The following is a 17454-nucleotide window of genomic DNA, read 5'->3' on the forward strand; positions in this document are numbered from 1 at the left end:
TCCAGGCTGCTCCCATTGATCGTGGGAACCGCCTCCATGAATTTTACACGCTGCCATGCAGAACTTGGCAACATTATATGTGTGATAACAGGGTTGGAGTCAGAGAGCAGGAGAGAGATGCAGAATTGGCTTGAGCAACCTGGTGACTTGATTAGAAGTGGAAGGATGAGGGCAATATGAATGTCTCTGTCATATGGGCAGTGGAGGAGGACATGCTTCATTGTTTCAACTTGCCCAGAATCGCAGGGGCACAGACGTTCTGAGGTCTTCCTCTAGCACAGCTGAAGGCAGGACACCACAGCGGGCTAGGGTGGAGGCCCTTCTGTATTTGGGGGCTTCCAGCTGTATGAGGTATACAGTGGGAGATACAATGTCTCTTAATCGTTCATTGATGAAGAAGTTTGGGATCCTGCCTAGATTGGTTTGGTGCTCTGTGTCTGTTATGCGTTGTTTGATGAGTATTTTTGCATGTTGGTAGCCCATGGAAAGTAAGAGGGGAGGGGAGAGTCCCAGGGATGACGCTTTTTATCGGAGAGTCTGAGAGATGATTTTTTTAAACCAGAAGTACCGGGTGGACTGGTAGCTTCTGTTAGTGGGGGCTAGACCCTGTGGGATGAGTGATAAACTTAACCAATAGTCGAGTATGGCCATCCAAGCTCTGGCCTCCACTTTCACTAGACCTACCTCTAGACATAGGCTAGCATTAGGGACACACTGTGGTACTTGGAGAACTGTTCTTAGGAATTTGGAGTTGACAAGCTCCAATGGGGTGAAGCTGGAGAAGGGGCCTAGTTGGGTGCCATAGAGGAGTTGTATCAATGGCTTGGCTTCATACAGTTTAAGGACTGAAGGTATGTAGTGGCCTTATCTTGATTGGAAGAATTTTTGGATGGCAGTGGTGCTCTTATGTACGTTTTGGGCAGTGTGAGAGCTGTGAGCTTTTCTGGTGTTGGAGGCGTGGAAGACCACCTCCAGGTATTTAACACATAAAACATGGTCAATTTTGTTCCCATTTATATTCCAGGAGTGTGTCCTGGGTCTCTTGGTTTTATGATAGTTGATTTTCAAATGGTCTTCCTTACAGTATTGGGCAAGGGCCCTCAGAGCTCTTCTGAGACCTGTGAGAGTCCTAAAGAGAATTGCTGCATCATCTGCACAGAGCAGAGTAGAGATGTGTCTCTCTGCAAGCTTGGTGTATACGTGGGGGGTTGAAAATCTGATTTATTAAGGTGACCCACCATGGCATTAATGTAGAAGTCAAACAAGAGTGGGGCAGGAATACAACCTTTTTGATGCCCTTGCACGTTGGAATGGCTCTTGATAGATGACCTTGCGGGTTGCACCTGACTTTGAGGGACGTATCATTGTGTAGGATACAGATGAAGTCAAGCAAGTGCTGGTCAGTTGAGGAGGCGTCCAGTTTCCCCCACAGTTTGACTTGTGAGATGGAATCAAATGCAGTCTTGAGGTCTATAAAAGCTGCATAGAGGGGTGAGTGTATGTGCAGAATATTTCTCAGATTAGATGTTGTACAACTAGACACTTATAAATGGTGGATCATCCCTCCCCAAAGCTGGTCTGTTCCTCCGTGCGATGGTTTTCTTGGTCCAGCCAGTCCCTTAGCTTCCAGTATAGATGTCTAGTGTAGAGTGCTGAGTGTGCTGAGCAGGCTGATGGGTCTGTAGTTTGTTGGGTTGTCCTTTCTACCTTTTTTTGAAGATGGGGACAATGACTGCTAGCCTCAAGTCCTTAGGAATAGGAATACAGCCATGTCTGTCAATAAATGTGAATAGCAAGGTCAAGATAGGGGCCCACCATGATGAGTTGTTTTTTTATTAGCTCTAGGGGAGTTAGGTCCTCTCCAGGGGACTTCCAAGGTCTTAGTTGCGAGATAAGGTTCTTAATCTCAGATGTTGTCACTGGTGGTCATGTGGGCAGGTCCTCTACATCGTGCTGGTTGCGGGCAACTGTGTTCCACCACTTTCCCTTCAAATAGTAAAGCCATTTTAATATGAAACCTGACATAGGTTAATAATACCTGAGTAGCTACAGGACCATGCACTGTATATTGATGGACACCAGAAAAAGAATGTCCTGCCCCCTAACTCTTGTCTGATTCTCCAATGTGCTTACTTGGTTTTGAACATTTATCCTCTTAGAACCAGCAGACAGAGCCCCCCCTTGACATTTGCTTGTCTGTGTGACAGAGTATCTCCTTGCAGGAGACAGACTCTGTACACAGGAAGTTGAACATACATACTAATAGAAAGTCTGCTAAAATCCTCCATACCACAGGTACAGCCTCAGTGTGAGAGAATATTGGTTCATCACCAGATAAAGAGCTCTCTTCTAAGGGTCACTGTGGTACCAAGATTCTCATTCTCTGTGACAGCAGAGGAGTTGTCAGTATCCATTGAATCCATTGAAGCTAATTGCTGGGAGATTCAAAACAGACGAAAAGAAATACTTCCATGGAATTTGCTGCCACCATCTGTGGTGATGGCCACTAATTTTAAAAAAGGGATTAGACAAATTCATGAAGGATAAGGCTATCAATGGCCACTAGCCTTGATAGCTGTATATTACCATTAGTATTGGCAGGGGTGGGGGATATCCCTGGACATCAGGTGCTAGGGACACCGACGAGAGGAGGTGGTTGACCTCCCCTCCCTGCTTTGCTTGCACGCTTTGCAGATGTACCTGGTTAGTCACTGTGTGAAGCAGGATGCTGGACTAGATGGGCCTTTGGCCTGACCCTGCAGGTTTTTTCTTATGTTCATAGGGCTGGGATTCCTCTGTCATGTACCTAAAGGTCTCATCTACATACCTCTGTTGTCTTCTTCTTGTCAGTCCCCTTGGTCTCAAGAAAACCAATTTTACTCTTAAGACCTAGGAGCTCAGTGCACCACACACACACGCGTGCACACACACACGCACACAACTACCCCTTCTGCCCAGCAGACATAAAACAGTCATACAGGGGCAAAACACTGGATAGCACTTACACCCCTACTGTCTTGCTAGCTTTATAAACATGTTGTTTTTAAGTTTATTGTAACAGGGGGACTTTACTGCCCTGGTTTCCTTGCCCTTTCACTGAACCTAAAGGTAAAGGTAAAGTGTGCTGTCAAGTTGATTTTGACTCCTGGTGCCCACAGAGCCCTGTGGTTTTCTTTTGGTAGAATACAGGAGGGGTTTACCATTGCCTCCTCCCACGCAGTACGAGATGATGCCTTTCAGCACCTTCCTATATTGTTGCTGCCCAATATAGGTGTTTCCCATAGTCTTGGAAACATACCAGTGGGGATTCGAACCAGCAACCTTCTGCTTGTTAGTCAAGCATTTCCCTGCTGCGAACTTAGGTGCTTATGTCCCCTGACTCCTTACCTGTGTCCTTGACTCTCTTTGTCACTAGGGCTCCCTCCTGCTTGTGGGTCTGCGGGCCTGTGGCTCCTTCACAAACTACCCCCATCTAATTCTTTGAAGTATTTGCCAGTGTCCTTCACACAGACTTTAACTTTTCTTTGTTCAGAACCCAACTATGAACAATGCTAGCAAGGTACTATGTAGTGTATGTAAGCTCACTGGAGGATTGGTGCTGGCGCAATTTAGATGACCAGCGTATGCAAGCATGAATTAGGTGTGGCCTTGGAAAGCAGTGCAATACTGAAAGTCCAAAATTCCACAGCACATATGTGGTTCAGAGGAAATAAAAGATACATTTCAAAAAGGACATCTGGAACAGGGTGTGTGCAAGTGTGTCGACATTCCTGCAACTCTGATTTTTGCTTAGTTTTGCTCTTGGTTTTATTCCTTTGGGTTGTCTTCCTATAGCAGGAGTGGTCTGACTTTCCATCTGCAGGAAGTTAACCTCTAGCCTTTCTAAAGCGCTTTGAATGTGATGATGAGGTTTGTACCTAAGGTAGCTGGATAAAGGGAAGGCTGACATCCTAACTAAATTACCTCAAGGAAGTCCCACTGAAATGCCTAACTTGTGCTTTTCGTTCCAACAGGACTTCCTTGAGTAAATTGAGCCAGGATGTCATCCAAGGGGTACAGGGAGTGTAAATTTAAAAACAAGGTGCCCGGTAAGGTGTGCCGAAATAAGAGACTGTTCCCAATTTGTGGACACCATCTAGCAAAAGTTAGTTGAAACTAAATTCCACTGAAAACTATGGACATTGGACAACTATCCACAGTTTTCCTTAGTAGGGAACAGAATGCTGCTCCAGACTGACTCCTACTCCAGACTAACTTTTACTAAATAGTGGCCTATGGTGTTGGTGGCTAAAAGCTTCGTGTGAGAAAGAGCTGAGCATTGCCTTCAGTCCAGGAGGGTCAGCCTTAGGGTAACCTCTCATTTCATGTGGGGACACCTGCACGAAAGAAGCAGGATGAGTCTCTCCCAGTCTCCACATGAAAATGAGAGGTTACCCCAAGGCTGACCCTCCTGGACTGAAAGCAATGCTTAGTCCTGCATACACCTCTAATTTAGAAGCTGATCAGGCAGTGTGGCTCCTTACCTTGCAGGCTCCTGTCTGGGAAATAAGGTGGATGAACAATGGGGAACAGGGTGGGGAAACGTGCCCTGTTGCCAGCCCTGATATACAGAATTTTTTTAATCCCTGTATTTAATTAAAGGTATTACTTAAAACAGGCATTCATACTTACTCCATGGGAAATTGCAAAGCTCTGTAGCATAAATTTCTAGGATGTGGATTATATTATTACAGTCATATATGATTTCTACCTGGGTGTTGTATCCAATATTCCAATATACTATGAGGAACACTGAAGTAGCTAGAACAAATACAAGTACACAATACAGACAGGTGGGTGTAGGTGCTGATGATAAGCAGGGTATGTTATAAACGAGATAGTCACAATCCTTACCAAATCTGCCCTTGAAGAATTTTCCTCTACCCAGGTCTGCCCCTATCACAAAAGAAAGTGAAACAGGCTAATTCGGTTGGCAAATTGTGGGCCAGGTCTCAGGGACTCACCCCCATGGTCTGGCTGCAGAGGAAGGAAGACAAAATGACACCACGCTGCTTTTTCTCTTCCCTTCCTAATAGAAAAGGAAGGAACAAAGGAAGGGGGAGAGATATGAGAGAAATAACTGGGTGTGTGATTTTAATAGGAAAAAGAGAGGAAGAGTGGGAAGGGAGGGAGCACTTTTTGGTGTTCTGCTTCAAACAACAAAATGTCATAGATCAGCTCTATCTTTAACAGCACCTGTGTGGCATGGAGAATCTCAAAATTTCAGAAGGCATGGCTTCTCCTGATGGAAGAAGCTGTATGGGCTAAAGTGCTCCCAGATACTCAAGTGTTAAGTGCAAGAACACATTTACTCACCAGGCTTTTAATTAGATACAGAAGCTATTCTCACGAAGAGCAAAAACTGGGCTAAGAAAGCCCAGCCCCAGCCCAGTTTTCACTGCGCATAACCACTGGGAGCTGCGTGGCTCCTGGCGGCAGGCCCTCCTAAGTAGCCTGCCACTTAACCTGGGTTTTGGGTGCGAGTGCACCCCAAAACCGGGCTCAATGATCATGTGCCTGCTACAGCTGTTTGCAGCCGCGGCAGGCACACTCGGGGTGTGTGTGCTCCCAGTAATGTACTGTGCACTCACGTGGTGCATTATTTGGGCTTCAGGGGGCGGGCGCCGCATGGCAGCGCTTCTCTGCACCTGACCCCTGGAGCTGCTGGCTAAGCCGGTGCTCGTCTGGGTGGGCGATCTGCCCACCCAGAGACTTCTCCGTGGTCGTCTGCCGGGAGGTAAGCACTTTTGGGCTTCCTCCCCGCAAAAGAGGGTAGCCCTTCTCACCAATCGTGAGAAGGGCTTCACAGTCTTGATAATTTTTAACATTGTTTAAATTATTGTGATTTTATCCTCTCTCTTTTTTTTAGTTGTAATTTGTATTTTATTGTTAGCCGCTCAGAGATGCAAGTTTTGGGTGAGATATAAATACGTCAAATAAATAAATAAATAAATAAACAAACAAATAAATAAATAAATAAATAAATAAATAAGAACCCATTTTCATTCAGGAACTGAGAGCCCTTTGGATCATGAAAATGAGAACTCTGTCAAAGAAGAATTAATCTATTTGTTTTAGGGGTGTGTGTGTGTGTATGCGTTTATCTACATATAATATGAGACTGTCTCCATGTTTAGTTTTTCCTATAAGCAAGGAAACCAATCCAATGCCACTTAGAAGGCTAGCACTTCCCCCTCCATCCTGACTCAGCCCACCAGGTGAATAGAACCTGGGGAGAGTTCCAAGCTTACAAGCAACTGAGTCATAATTGACAGTGAGTTAAGCAAGGGCTACATTCCTGAAGCAAGTCATCCTGTTAGGTACAAGTGAATCAAAGCAGGGAGGGAAAGCTGGGAATAACCTGGAAGGAATATGTGCTTGATGAGAAGAGAAGGTAAACAGGACTAGGGGAGTGCAGAACAATGTGTCAGGTGTGGGGAGGGGAGATGTGCACATGGACATTCTCCTCCTCCTCCTCGGATTGAGCGGCCAGTTGTCCAAATTGGCCTTTAAATAGTTATCTCCCATTATACAGGGTGCTTGCTCATAGCCCAAGATGGTTGCTGTCTCTGCATGGCTGAGTGTTAGACAGTTGGTAGAGACCTGACAATCTGTTCATGAGTACTTCTGGATGGTTATTTCATCATTATAGGGGATTTTGCAGAGTAGAGTATCCTGATGGCGTTCCTCAATCCCATACCGCCTTTGAGCAATCTGTGTAAAAAGGTGAATGACTGGTTTCTTCTCAGATCACTTTAAAAACCCAAAAACTTGAAAGCACATGGCGGGGGTGGGGAGGAGCTTGCACAAGGATGAAAGGTGTGGACAAATCATAGCACACCTTGAGAAGGAGTGGCTTTCCATGTGGTGGTGACCTATGGAAGGACTGGCTCCCAAGGACACGTCCTCCTTCTGTTGCATCTGAGTACACCTTTCCACTTTCCATTTCTATTCGTTGCCTTTTTCTTTTTTAAACTGAAGCCAGTAGTATCACTATTATGATCTTCCAGCCCATTTTTATTTTTAAAACAAAAGAACACTGCTATTCATGTTTATGCAGATGTAAACACCACTGCTATTAATGGAACTTCTCCCAGGAAGGGGGAGGGGCGAGAGGAGAATCACAATTCAGCTACCCAGAAGCTTTTGTTTTTGTTTTAACATTGCTCCCATCCTGACTGCTCTGACTGCAGCACCTGAAAGGCAAAAAGCCAAACCTAAAAACATGTGCAGAAACCCTTGCACTTCTCTGTCTGAAATTTGGGGCATCAGGGCCTTGAGGATCTAAAGGCAAAATAAAGTGTTCCATCAAGTCAATTTCGACTCCTGGCGCCCACAGAGCCTTGTGGATTTTTTTGGTAGAATACAGGAGGGGTTTACCATTGCCTCCTCCCATGCAGTATGAGATGATGCCTCTAGTCAAGCAGGATCTACCATACATGCAAGTTTCATCAAATTCTGACAAGAAACAAAACATGATAGGCATTTTAGTGATTTTTCATTATAATCTATGGCTAAAATAAAAATAATAGCTATATTTGCATTATATTGCTTATTTTCCCCACCTCCAGTAATTGCAAGAGTGCAAGAATTGTAATTTTAAAAAAATTAAAGAAAGAAGTGGTAGTCTCTCAACAACAACGCAATGTACACACAGTTACACAGTTAGAAGTAAATGCACATCTGTTCCCCAAGGAACTCCCAAGAAAGTCTGAAAAGCAAATGATGGGGCAGGAGGGAACTATTTCAGAGTGTGATTAATTAAGAAGCCGTGTGCAGAGGACAAGGAGACACTAAAAACCACATGAAACATGGTTTCTTTTGTTTCTTCCAGTTCAAGCGCCATGGGGAGTTTGGGCAGAAATGAAACGGGGCGGAGGGGGGGAATGCTGCAGAAGTTGGTAAACCAGGAGTATGTGCTAAACCACAAGTATGCAACAAGAGCAAAGACAGGGGAGAGGCGGGGGGAGGGAAAGATCTCAGCTAGATTGTTACCTTTGCTAAGCAGGATTCAGCTTGGTTCCCATATGGATGGGTGACTACATGTCTGCTGTAAGATATCCCCCTTAGGGCATGGGGCCCATAGCTCAGTAGTAGAGCATCTGCTTTGCATGCAGAAGGTTCCAGCTTCTATCCCTGGCATCTCCAGGCAAGGCTGGGAAAGACTCCTGTCTGAAACCTTGGAGAGCTCTAGATGGATCAATGGTCTGCAGTTTCTATGTTCCTACAGACAACTGCTAGCAATGCTCTGTCCTTTAGTGTGGATAGGAAAAGTACATAAAACACATGGGTGAGAGAACTGCTGTTGGTGAAACCCCCTTTCTCTTCTGCATGCAGTTCAATCTGGAAACCAAATGCAAAAAAGCTCTCAGACTCAAAATAACCCTCAGGTAATAATTGGCAAACAGCACACTAGTAATAACTTAGTATCCACAATACATGAGATGAGAACATAAGGTGGCAGTGGTTAAATAGCAGTAAAGGGGGCTCTTTCTGTTTTGAATCCATGTTTTTATATGCAGTAGAAATTTAAAATCACATCAGAGATTTCTGCATAAGGGCACCAAAGTGATAGTTATTCCGGATTAACTAACATGGACAGAGGTGCACCTAGGGAATTTTGGAGCCTGGACCCAAAGGACTTTGGAGCCCCCCGCCCCCCGCAAATTAAGCATCATTATGCTTCACCAGGCGACCACACCACCCGGGTCAGACTAAAGAGGCTTTGGGGGCCCAGGGGCTGTGGAGGCCCTGGACTTTGGCCCCGAAGCTCAGGGGTAAGAGTACCTCCGAATATGGAATGGATTACTAGCCTCAGATCGGGTGTGCACAGGCCACCTCCAACGTAGCCAGAGCGCTGCCCCGAGTCAAGAAGCTGGTGGTTTTGAGCTCCCTTCAAGTACAATGAAGAAGAAGCAAGGAAAAGGGGTGGAGGACAGCCCTCGCTCTTGCGCCAGTTGCAACTTCAGGCGGTGACACTGTGGAAAGGGAAAGGCCCCCCTGACAAGCTAGAACTCTCTCTCTCTCTCTCTCTCCAGACTCTTCAGAAAACAAGAGAGGATCCAGCCGTCCAGGCTGTTGGGAAGGGGGCAGGGCGGGGCAGGGGACGGAGTGAGAGCAATTTGCTGCACTGCAGACCTCATATGTGGAACATGGGGGGGGGGGGGCTGGGCACCAGCAAACAGACACCCAGAGCGAAGAGAGGAAAGGGGAGCCCCGAGCAAACAGTCAGCCCCTCGGCTTCTCCACTCCGAGCTCTTTCCAAGACCCACCCCGAGACAGAGGCTCTCTAAGACGGGCGGGGGACAGGGAGGATCTTTTTGGCAACGGATCGCGAGACTCCAGTGTCCTCCGAGCTTTTAGCGTCTCTGCTCGGGCACCTTCCGCCGCCCGCCTCCTGGCCTCTTCCTTGCGCTTGGGAGGCGGCGGTGTCCAGCCTGGAAAAGGCGTGGGCTGTGTTAACGACTGAACAAGCGAGTGGGCGGCAGGAAGAAGCGCCGCCGCCAGCCGGACGGCGAGGGATTGTCTCGCCCAGGGCGGGCGGAGGTGGGGCGTGCAGGGAGGGGCCTGGAGAGGCGCGCTGCCAAGGCCATAAATGGTGCGGGTCGGGCTCTTGGGCCGCAGACTGTACAAGAGAAGCGTTTCCTTCAGCTGCGGCGGCCCAGCAGCCGAGAGGGAGCCGCCAGCGCGTAGGCGTCTCATCTGGGGCCGTCAGAGTCAGGCAGCGAGCGCAGCGGCGGCGCTGGGTGCCGGTGCGCGCAGGGCAGGCAGCGGCAGGATGAAGGGCCCGGCGTGCGTGTCGGCGTCGTCGGAGGTGATCCGCGAGGGCGAGCTGGAGAAGCGCAGCGACAGCCTCTTCCAGCTGTGGAAGAAGAAGCTGGTGGTGCTGAGCAAGGACAGCCTGAGCCTCTTCTCGCCCGAGGGCGGCAGCGGCGGCGGCAAGGCGCGGGCCAAGGAGCTGCGCTTCGGCTCCATCCAGAAGGTGGACTGCGTGGAGCGCACCGGCAAGTACGTCTACTTCACCATCGTCACCACGGACCGCAAGGAGATCGACTTTCGGTGCCCGGGCGAGAGCTGCTGGAACGCCTCCATCACCATGGCGCTCATCGACTTCCAGAACAAGCGCGCCATCCAGGACTTCAAGAGCCGCCAGCAGCAGGAGGCCGTCGAGCAGGCGGCCGCCGGCACCCGCGACAGCAGGCGCCTCGCCCGCGCCCCCTGAGGGGGCAGCGGCAGCGCCCCAGCGACGAGCCAAAGGTGAGCGGGCGGGCGAGCGCTTCTACTCTGCGTTCTTTGGCCCCGAACCCTCGTGTCTCTCTTTCTGCTCCTTGATTCGCTAAGTGCTTCGGGAAGGGTTCCTCTCCGGGAGTCGACAGATCTGAATCAAAATTGCGGCTCCTGTTCTGGTTGGTGCATGCTTGTTTGCGCTTCTATAAGTAGATCGTTCGTAACTATTTCATGCAGTGTCCATTAGGAAACATTAAGCTTTGGAAAGTGGCACCCCCTCCACCCCTGCAAGCTGGATTCCACGCATAGTGGTGTGGAGGAAATGCAGTGAAATCTTCTGTTTAGCCTCCAGATGCACTGTAGATCTTTGATCTAGGCTCCTTTCCCGAGCAGACCACTAATGACTTTTAAAATATTATATAATTATATTCAGTATAGATTGGCAGGAGAAAGAATTTGGTAAGGAAGGAAGCTTCAGAGAACAAGGCAGTTTTTTTTAACGGGAGTACTATTTAGTTTTGAGCAGTTTTATAACCCCGATCCTCTGCACGTTTAGTATTGTGAAGTCCCTCTGAATTCAGTGGGCTGTGTGCATAGGATTGCAGCCTGTATTATATTAGCGATATTGGGATAGACATCTTAAACTGAAATGTTTGGTATAGTTTGCTAGCCATGGATCTCAAATTTGTCAGTAGCTTCTCACAGTTTGCAACCCTAACCATCCTTATCTAAAAAGTCATCTTGACTGAAATGGATTTATTATTCAAAAATGATGGGACTTGCTTCCAAATAAACACGTTTAGAATTGGGCTGATAAAAAGTGTGTGTGTGTCTAAAGAAAGCAAACAGTGAACAGCACTTGTAAAACTAGCGGCCTCTTTTACGTCCCTGAAATATGTGTGGCGCATCGGTTAAATTGTGCTGAAAGCTATCTCAGGTGATGTGCACCTCAGATATTTGCTCTGTGGCTTTTTGCAAGGCAAATCCAGAGTAGGAAGCAAGGGTTTGGTCCCAGTGCTGGACAAGATGACATTCATTTTAGAGCTGGGTCTGCATTTAGAACTTCCAAGAGCTTCCAAACAGATTTTTAAAAGACTGTCTAGTGTACTAATTCAGCACATCTGCAGCCCAGATGGGGAGAGGGAAACCCCCCCCCCCATACTGATGTACTGGTAGACCAAATGGATCAAGCAAGATCAGCTGGGTGGCAAAGGTTGGTGAGTTACCATAGCAGCAAAACCTGTGCTATTTGCTGCTGGTGCTTGTTTGCAGGTATCTTTTCTACCATATCCAAATGCTGCAGCATAAAACCACCTGTTGGGGAAAGCTGGAGGAAGCTAGCTTTTGGACAAGCACTCAGTATCTTAACTGTCAGAGCTTAAGCTCACCTATGTATACACTCAATTGGTTTTTAAAGGAACTTGTGTCTGTTTCCAAGTAATGAATTTAGGGGTGCTGATGCATTCATAACTTATTGCAGAAATAGTTTAGGGCCCTCTTCCTTGTAATATTTACAGATTGGTTATCTGGAGATGTCTCATTAATTTCAGTGGAACCTTCTTCGAAACAAACAGCATGCAATGCAGTCGTATGCAGGTTTGTTCAGAAATCAGTCCAAGTTCTATGGCACTTAGCAAGTAAATGTGCATTGGATTGCTACTTAGTACTGCAGCCTTATGCAAAATTCCCTTGAGCCAGCGGATTGACGTCTGAGTAAAGATGCAAAGAACTGGACTGTACAACTTTAGCTATTGAGAAGCAAATTATCCCCTTGGGTTGCAATCCTATGCACACTTTTCTGTGAATAATTGCCATTGAAATTGGGGAGATATACTAATGAGAAAACTTGTGCAACAGAACTTACAGCCAGTTCTGTGCCATTTTGTCAGTGTTAAGCATGATTCTGTCCACTGTGATAGCAAAGCCCCAGGATAGGATGAAGTCATTAGTTTTGAGGGGAAACGTCTTACTGCTCCTTTAGCAACTTTTGTTTTCTACTGCTTTGCCAGTCCCACATAATTTATGACGATGATGATTTCTTTCAGCAGAGTATACCTCGGGATGGCGAGCAAACGAGTCTTGGACTGAACCAAGGCAGGATACCAATGAAGGAAAGCAATGGAGGATGCTAGAGTAGATTGCTTCTTCCGGTCTTGGTGAGAAAGCTGAGCAAAGAAGCCAAGCTTCCCCGGAAAGGCATTTACAAGCCAAAGAAAAAGGACTCAAGGCAAAGTGTGGTGGGTGGGTGTAGGATGCCCAGCTTTGCACAATGTTCTTCTCTTCTATTTATGAGATGCAAAGAATATGCAGCACCTACTGGTGAAAACCAGTTTAAATTATTTGTATATCTATATTTGTATTTATTTTGATAAATATCTTTAAGCACATGTCTGTCTTAAAATTGCTCCTAGCAGTTAAATGTGTTCATTCCAAATAAATGCTTTTTAAAAAACTAATGTGCAAATTTTTTTCATTGGTGGAAGCTAAAGCCGCACTTCCTACTCTAATCTGGAGTGTGCTACTCCAGGGGAAGCACTTGAGCTTCCATGAGTAAAATTGCTTGTTTGTTAAAATAACAAGTCTTAAAATATAAACCCTGGACTCGTCCTTGTAACAACTCAGTAAGTATGCAGATGGCGTGGTCCCATTGCGTTCAGAGCAGCAGTCTTACTGGGCCATACCTGTGGTCAGTTCACATACTGTCTCCAATAGCTACCATTAATAGATGCTACTAGGATTGTAATGCAGAAAGGTATCAAAAGGCTATCCAAGTAAGATTTACTGCAGGAAAAAGACCATTCACAGCCCTGCCCCCCTCCCGCTGCTGCAACCTTAATACAGGTTAGCTAACCTAATCCATGCCACAGTGTGTCACAAGCAGAAAAGCAGGCACTCCATTAATGTGCTTGCAGAACCAATCTCCAGATTGCCTGTTTGAGCGAAAGGACATACCTCCTCACTACTCCTGAGTCACTGACCCAACCTGACCTGAGAATTCCCTTTTTTTAGCCCAAACTCATCATTCATTGTATGCCAACCAAAAACATACAAAGGCAGAGAGGACAATAATGGAAGGGAGCCCTGAGCTTGAGGACCCACCCTTTCCCCCAATGTTCTCCAGCTACTAGAACTGAGCTGAATGTCCTCCAGCAAACACTTTTGGTTTTTTAAAAAAGGGCTCTGTCTTTTTCATGCCTATTTGCTGGCAATTGGCTGCTAATTAGATGCCTTTATTGTGTCACATTGGCCTTCCAAATCTGGCTACACACCACCACTGTTACTAGGAAGAAGGCCAATCTGAAATAAAAAGACCTACCCAAGCAGCAGCTGATCAGGGTTATGAGGAGGATCAGTTGGGAGCACCAGTACAATGGTGTGCAGTAGAGAGGGGAGCACAGAATGTGGTGGGGAGGAGGGAGAAAAGCATGGTCATGAAAGCACATTTGCACCCCCCTCCCTAAAGAAACGGCCAAAATGAGGCCATGTATTATGGTGGGAGAGAAGTGTATTAATGATGATGTGCTGGATTCATTATGGATCCATTTTGGGCACACCAGAGTAAAAAGTACACTTTACGGTGATCTGTTGAACTCATGGGGGAGGGCCGTCACTTGGTAGTAAAGCATATGTTTTGCATGCAGAATTCCTAGGTTCAGTCTCCAGCATCTCCAGGTTGGCCCAGGAAAGAGCCTTCTCTGAAGAACTGCCAATCAGATTAGACAATATTGAGATAGATGGATGAACGGTCTGACTCAGTAAAAGACAACTTTGTACATCCAGGTGGGGCCAGTGGCATACAGGTGACCAGTGCATCATAGGCTGCACGGCTGGAAGTTATCAATGGTGGACTTGTTTGTAGCTGCCATGGGCCTACAGTTGTAGGCAATGGTTTGTTCTTCACATGCACTCCAGCTTAAATTCATTTATTCTGACTTTGGCTAATAAAAAACTGGACACAGTAATCCAAACCAGGCCCTTTTCCCAGCAGAGATAAGCTGATGTGCATCAGCCAACATTCTAGTAGAAATACATATGTTTACTGTGACTTTGAGAATGACCTCTTCAGAGCCTTGAAAGATCCCTAGAATAGCTGCAATCAATGATGTGGAATGTTCATTTGACAAAAGCTTTTTGCCTTGTGGATGGATCCAACATCAGCATTACATCTACAGTACATTACAGTATATAAGAGAGCTGGTTTAAATTGAGTCTTTTTATTTTCAAGTAAAACAGAAGTCCCCACATAACAGGGAAAATATCACACATATTTGCTGTTGTCATCAACATTGCTCATTATATTGGTTACTGGACTTTTCCTTCTTTCAGAGGGATTCTCTTCTTCAAGAGGTACAAAAACAGGGCTATATTGACCACCAGATTTAAGTAACCAAAGGATGATACCCCAAATGTTCTGTACAGAAATCCTCCTATTGTCGGGCCTATTGTTCGTGTCAATGGAGAGACACATGAACTTATTCCCAGCATGGTACCTATGAGAGAAAGCAGGGGGGATAGTAATACAGATCAAAATTACTTTTAGCATGTTAGATCTATGTCTTAAGCACTTCTACGATCAGGGAAGAATCTTCACATATGAGTCCTAAACGTAAAACTGGAATAGCCTTGTGACATTGTTGTGGTATAGACACTGATAAGCCTTCATCTCAATAACTTAATTGCTTGCATAGCAAATGTTATGATCAGACCATAAATTCAATTTCACACCATTTTCACACCACTGGAGTCCTTGTGCAACTTAAACAATGAATGAACGGCAGTCCATTTTCAAACACTGGACTTCGTACAGCATTATGACGTGTGGATGTGATCCAGTTAAGCACTTGTAAATCTCATTAATGTTAATGGGAAGCATAAGCATATGCTTAATTCTGTTCCATTAATATCAATGAGAATGCAAAAAGAGCTTAACTGGGTTTGTTGGTGGCTTTCCCCCTCTCCTAATTCCTTGCTCTGTCACAAATGTCCTTTGTGACTGTAGGGGAGTTATCTTGTTCCAGTCTTTAAGCCTCTTATTCCAGGAATATGCCACTCAGAGTCCAGGCTTTGAGGATTATGGCCCAGCACTCATCATGTTTCATTTCTCAATCTGTTAAATTCAAGGAAAAGCACTGGATAACTGCTGCGATCAAATGTGAACACAATGAGTTAGATGGAGCCTCTAAATGATCTTTCTTTGGCAGGATCAACCTCACAGCAGGTAATGGCTCCAGACAGAATCTTCACCCCTTCCCAAACATAATTTCTGTTTATGCAGCTTCCAAGTGGGTTCTCTAATTTGGGCAGTCAGTGTAGTCTTTTGATTCATACAAAAAACTTAATCCTCTTTAAAACTCTGGGTTTTCACATCTGCACATCTTTTGAGAACTGATTCTTGTTTCTTAATGAACTATGAAGATCTATGAAGAATCCAAAGTGAGAGCTTTGGATTCAGATGCACACTGGAGGTTGAAATGGACTGCAGTTTGGAACTATTTTATCAAGAACTACTTTTCCTTTTTCTACTTGAAAACAGTCTTCAGATGATGAAAAAGAAAAATCATAGGAACTGGCCCTAAGTTTATTTTCAAGGGACTTCTTAAACTTGGCATGATGACTTGCATGGAAAAGCGCGGTGATGACAAAATCTGAGCATTCTTGGCAATACCTAGTACACAAAGTCCTCTAACTAAAGATGGCAATAACATCCAATAACATGCATAGCTTTGGAGGGGATACGAGGTAATTGTGGCTGGTGACAACTCATCTTAGTTTTGCAGCATCTTACAGATGAACATATTTATTGTAGCATAAGATTTTGTGGACTACAGTTCACTCCATCAGATGCAGGAAGTGTTATCCTTAGTATGCAGTATCTATCTATATTTCTCTTAGGCATACCCGTTGCTAATCCCACGTGTGGCAGCTCTCGTGAGAGTTCGTGAGCAGCTCCCTGATAGCGGCACGGACAGGCAGGCGGGCGGTGGCCAGGCTGGTCAGCAAGTGGTGAGGGAAAGCGGCAGCCAGGCTGGCTGTGAGAAAAAGTGGCAGCCAGACTGGCTGGCTGGCAGGTGGGTGGTGAGGGGAAGCAGAAAGCACCATCCGGGGGCAGTGAGAGAAAGCAGACTGGGAGGGGGAGAATGGACTGGGGCTGAGAGGAAATGAAGATGGGGTGGGGGAGAGACAGGGATTTCTAGGGGCACAGATGCTCTGTGCTGGATCAGCCAGTAAGATCTTAAAACCCACTTGTTCAGGGAGGCTTTTTAATGTGCTTTGTTTTTATTTTACATTGTGTTTTATTGTGTTAAATTTTATATTACTTTTATTATTTTATTGTTGTGAGCCACCTCAAGCAGTATTGTACTGGAGGGGCAGGATAGAAATATTTTAAATAAAATAATAAAATAAAATCATCATCGTCATCATCATCGTCACTATTAACAACCAAGTCTTATCTTTTATTGAGCCATTCTGCTAAGAGATGGGATCTCTCTCTTTTTTCTAGTAGAAGGGTATATAATTTTGACAACAGGGGAGTCAAATGATGGGAAATGATAGGTTCCTAATTCTGTGACTAGCTTAAAACACGGTGACAACTCACAATGGCAGTAATGAGTGATAACAATCTACTGTCATCACATGTAGAGAGAGGCTCTGTGCACCAATGTCCTGCACAAAGATGGACCATCTCTGCAGGTCTTAATTGAGCCAGTTCTTTCACATTATGAAGTGAACTGACTTAGCACTGCTAGAAGGTTGCTATCACCTATTACTGCTATTGTGAATTGACTTCCAGACTGTGCAGAGAGCCATGCACCCAAGAAGGAAGCGGGCTTGCTGCTTGTGCAGCACTTGCCAGACTGTCACAGGGGGAGGCACTTTGGTAACAACCATGTGTGTCAGAGCAGCTGTGCCCGACTCCCCTTGGGAAAGCTGGAAGTCAGGTGCAATTGCTCCACCACAGTCTCACTAGCACAGAGCCTCCCCCACCAGCATAAGGAGCAGCGATGGGCTGGTAAGTCCCCAGTAAGCAGTGAGCCCACATCCTTCTTGGGTACACAGCTCACTGGGCAGCATGCAAGCCAATCGTCACCATGGCTATGTTGTATGCTTCTAAGCTCGTCATAAAGTTCGCATTTTCTGCCATTTGACACTCTTGCTTTCAATTTTCCCCCTCTATGCTCATGTTTA

The 17454-nt window shown here is 45.8% G+C and overlaps 2 protein-coding genes across 4 annotated transcripts in view; one reads left to right on the forward strand and one right to left on the reverse strand.

Annotated features, from left to right (window-relative positions):
- Positions 1 to 6322: 6322 nt before the first annotated feature.
- On the forward strand, positions 6323 to 12722 carry LOC128340875 (pleckstrin homology-like domain family A member 2). 2 transcript variants are annotated; one of them, XM_053286660.1, is made up of 3 exons: positions 6323 to 6433; positions 9078 to 10296; positions 12312 to 12722. In XM_053286660.1, the coding sequence occupies exon 2, from the start codon at positions 9635 to 9637 to the stop codon at positions 10259 to 10261; it is 627 nt and encodes a 208-aa protein (XP_053142635.1). In that variant the 5' UTR covers positions 6323 to 6433; positions 9078 to 9634; the 3' UTR covers positions 10262 to 10296; positions 12312 to 12722. The 2 variants fall into 2 exon arrangements, with proteins under 2 accessions (XP_053142635.1, XP_053142634.1); XM_053286659.1 differs by having other exon boundaries at positions 12315 to 12722.
- Positions 12723 to 14464: 1742 nt separating this feature from the next.
- SLC22A18 (solute carrier family 22 member 18) overlaps positions 14465 to 17454 on the reverse strand; it is a 158754-nt gene continuing 155764 nt past the window's right edge. For both annotated transcript variants that reach the window (XM_053285223.1, XM_053285224.1), the window contains exon 11: positions 14465 to 14756. In XM_053285223.1, coding sequence (XP_053141198.1) covers positions 14569 to 14756 — 188 coding nt within the window. In that variant the 3' untranslated portion in view covers positions 14465 to 14568. The remainder of the gene's footprint in view (positions 14757 to 17454) is intronic.

This window comes from Hemicordylus capensis, chromosome 1, assembly GCF_027244095.1.
Source record: "Hemicordylus capensis ecotype Gifberg chromosome 1, rHemCap1.1.pri, whole genome shotgun sequence".
Classification (NCBI taxonomy): domain Eukaryota; kingdom Metazoa; phylum Chordata; class Lepidosauria; order Squamata; family Cordylidae; genus Hemicordylus; species Hemicordylus capensis.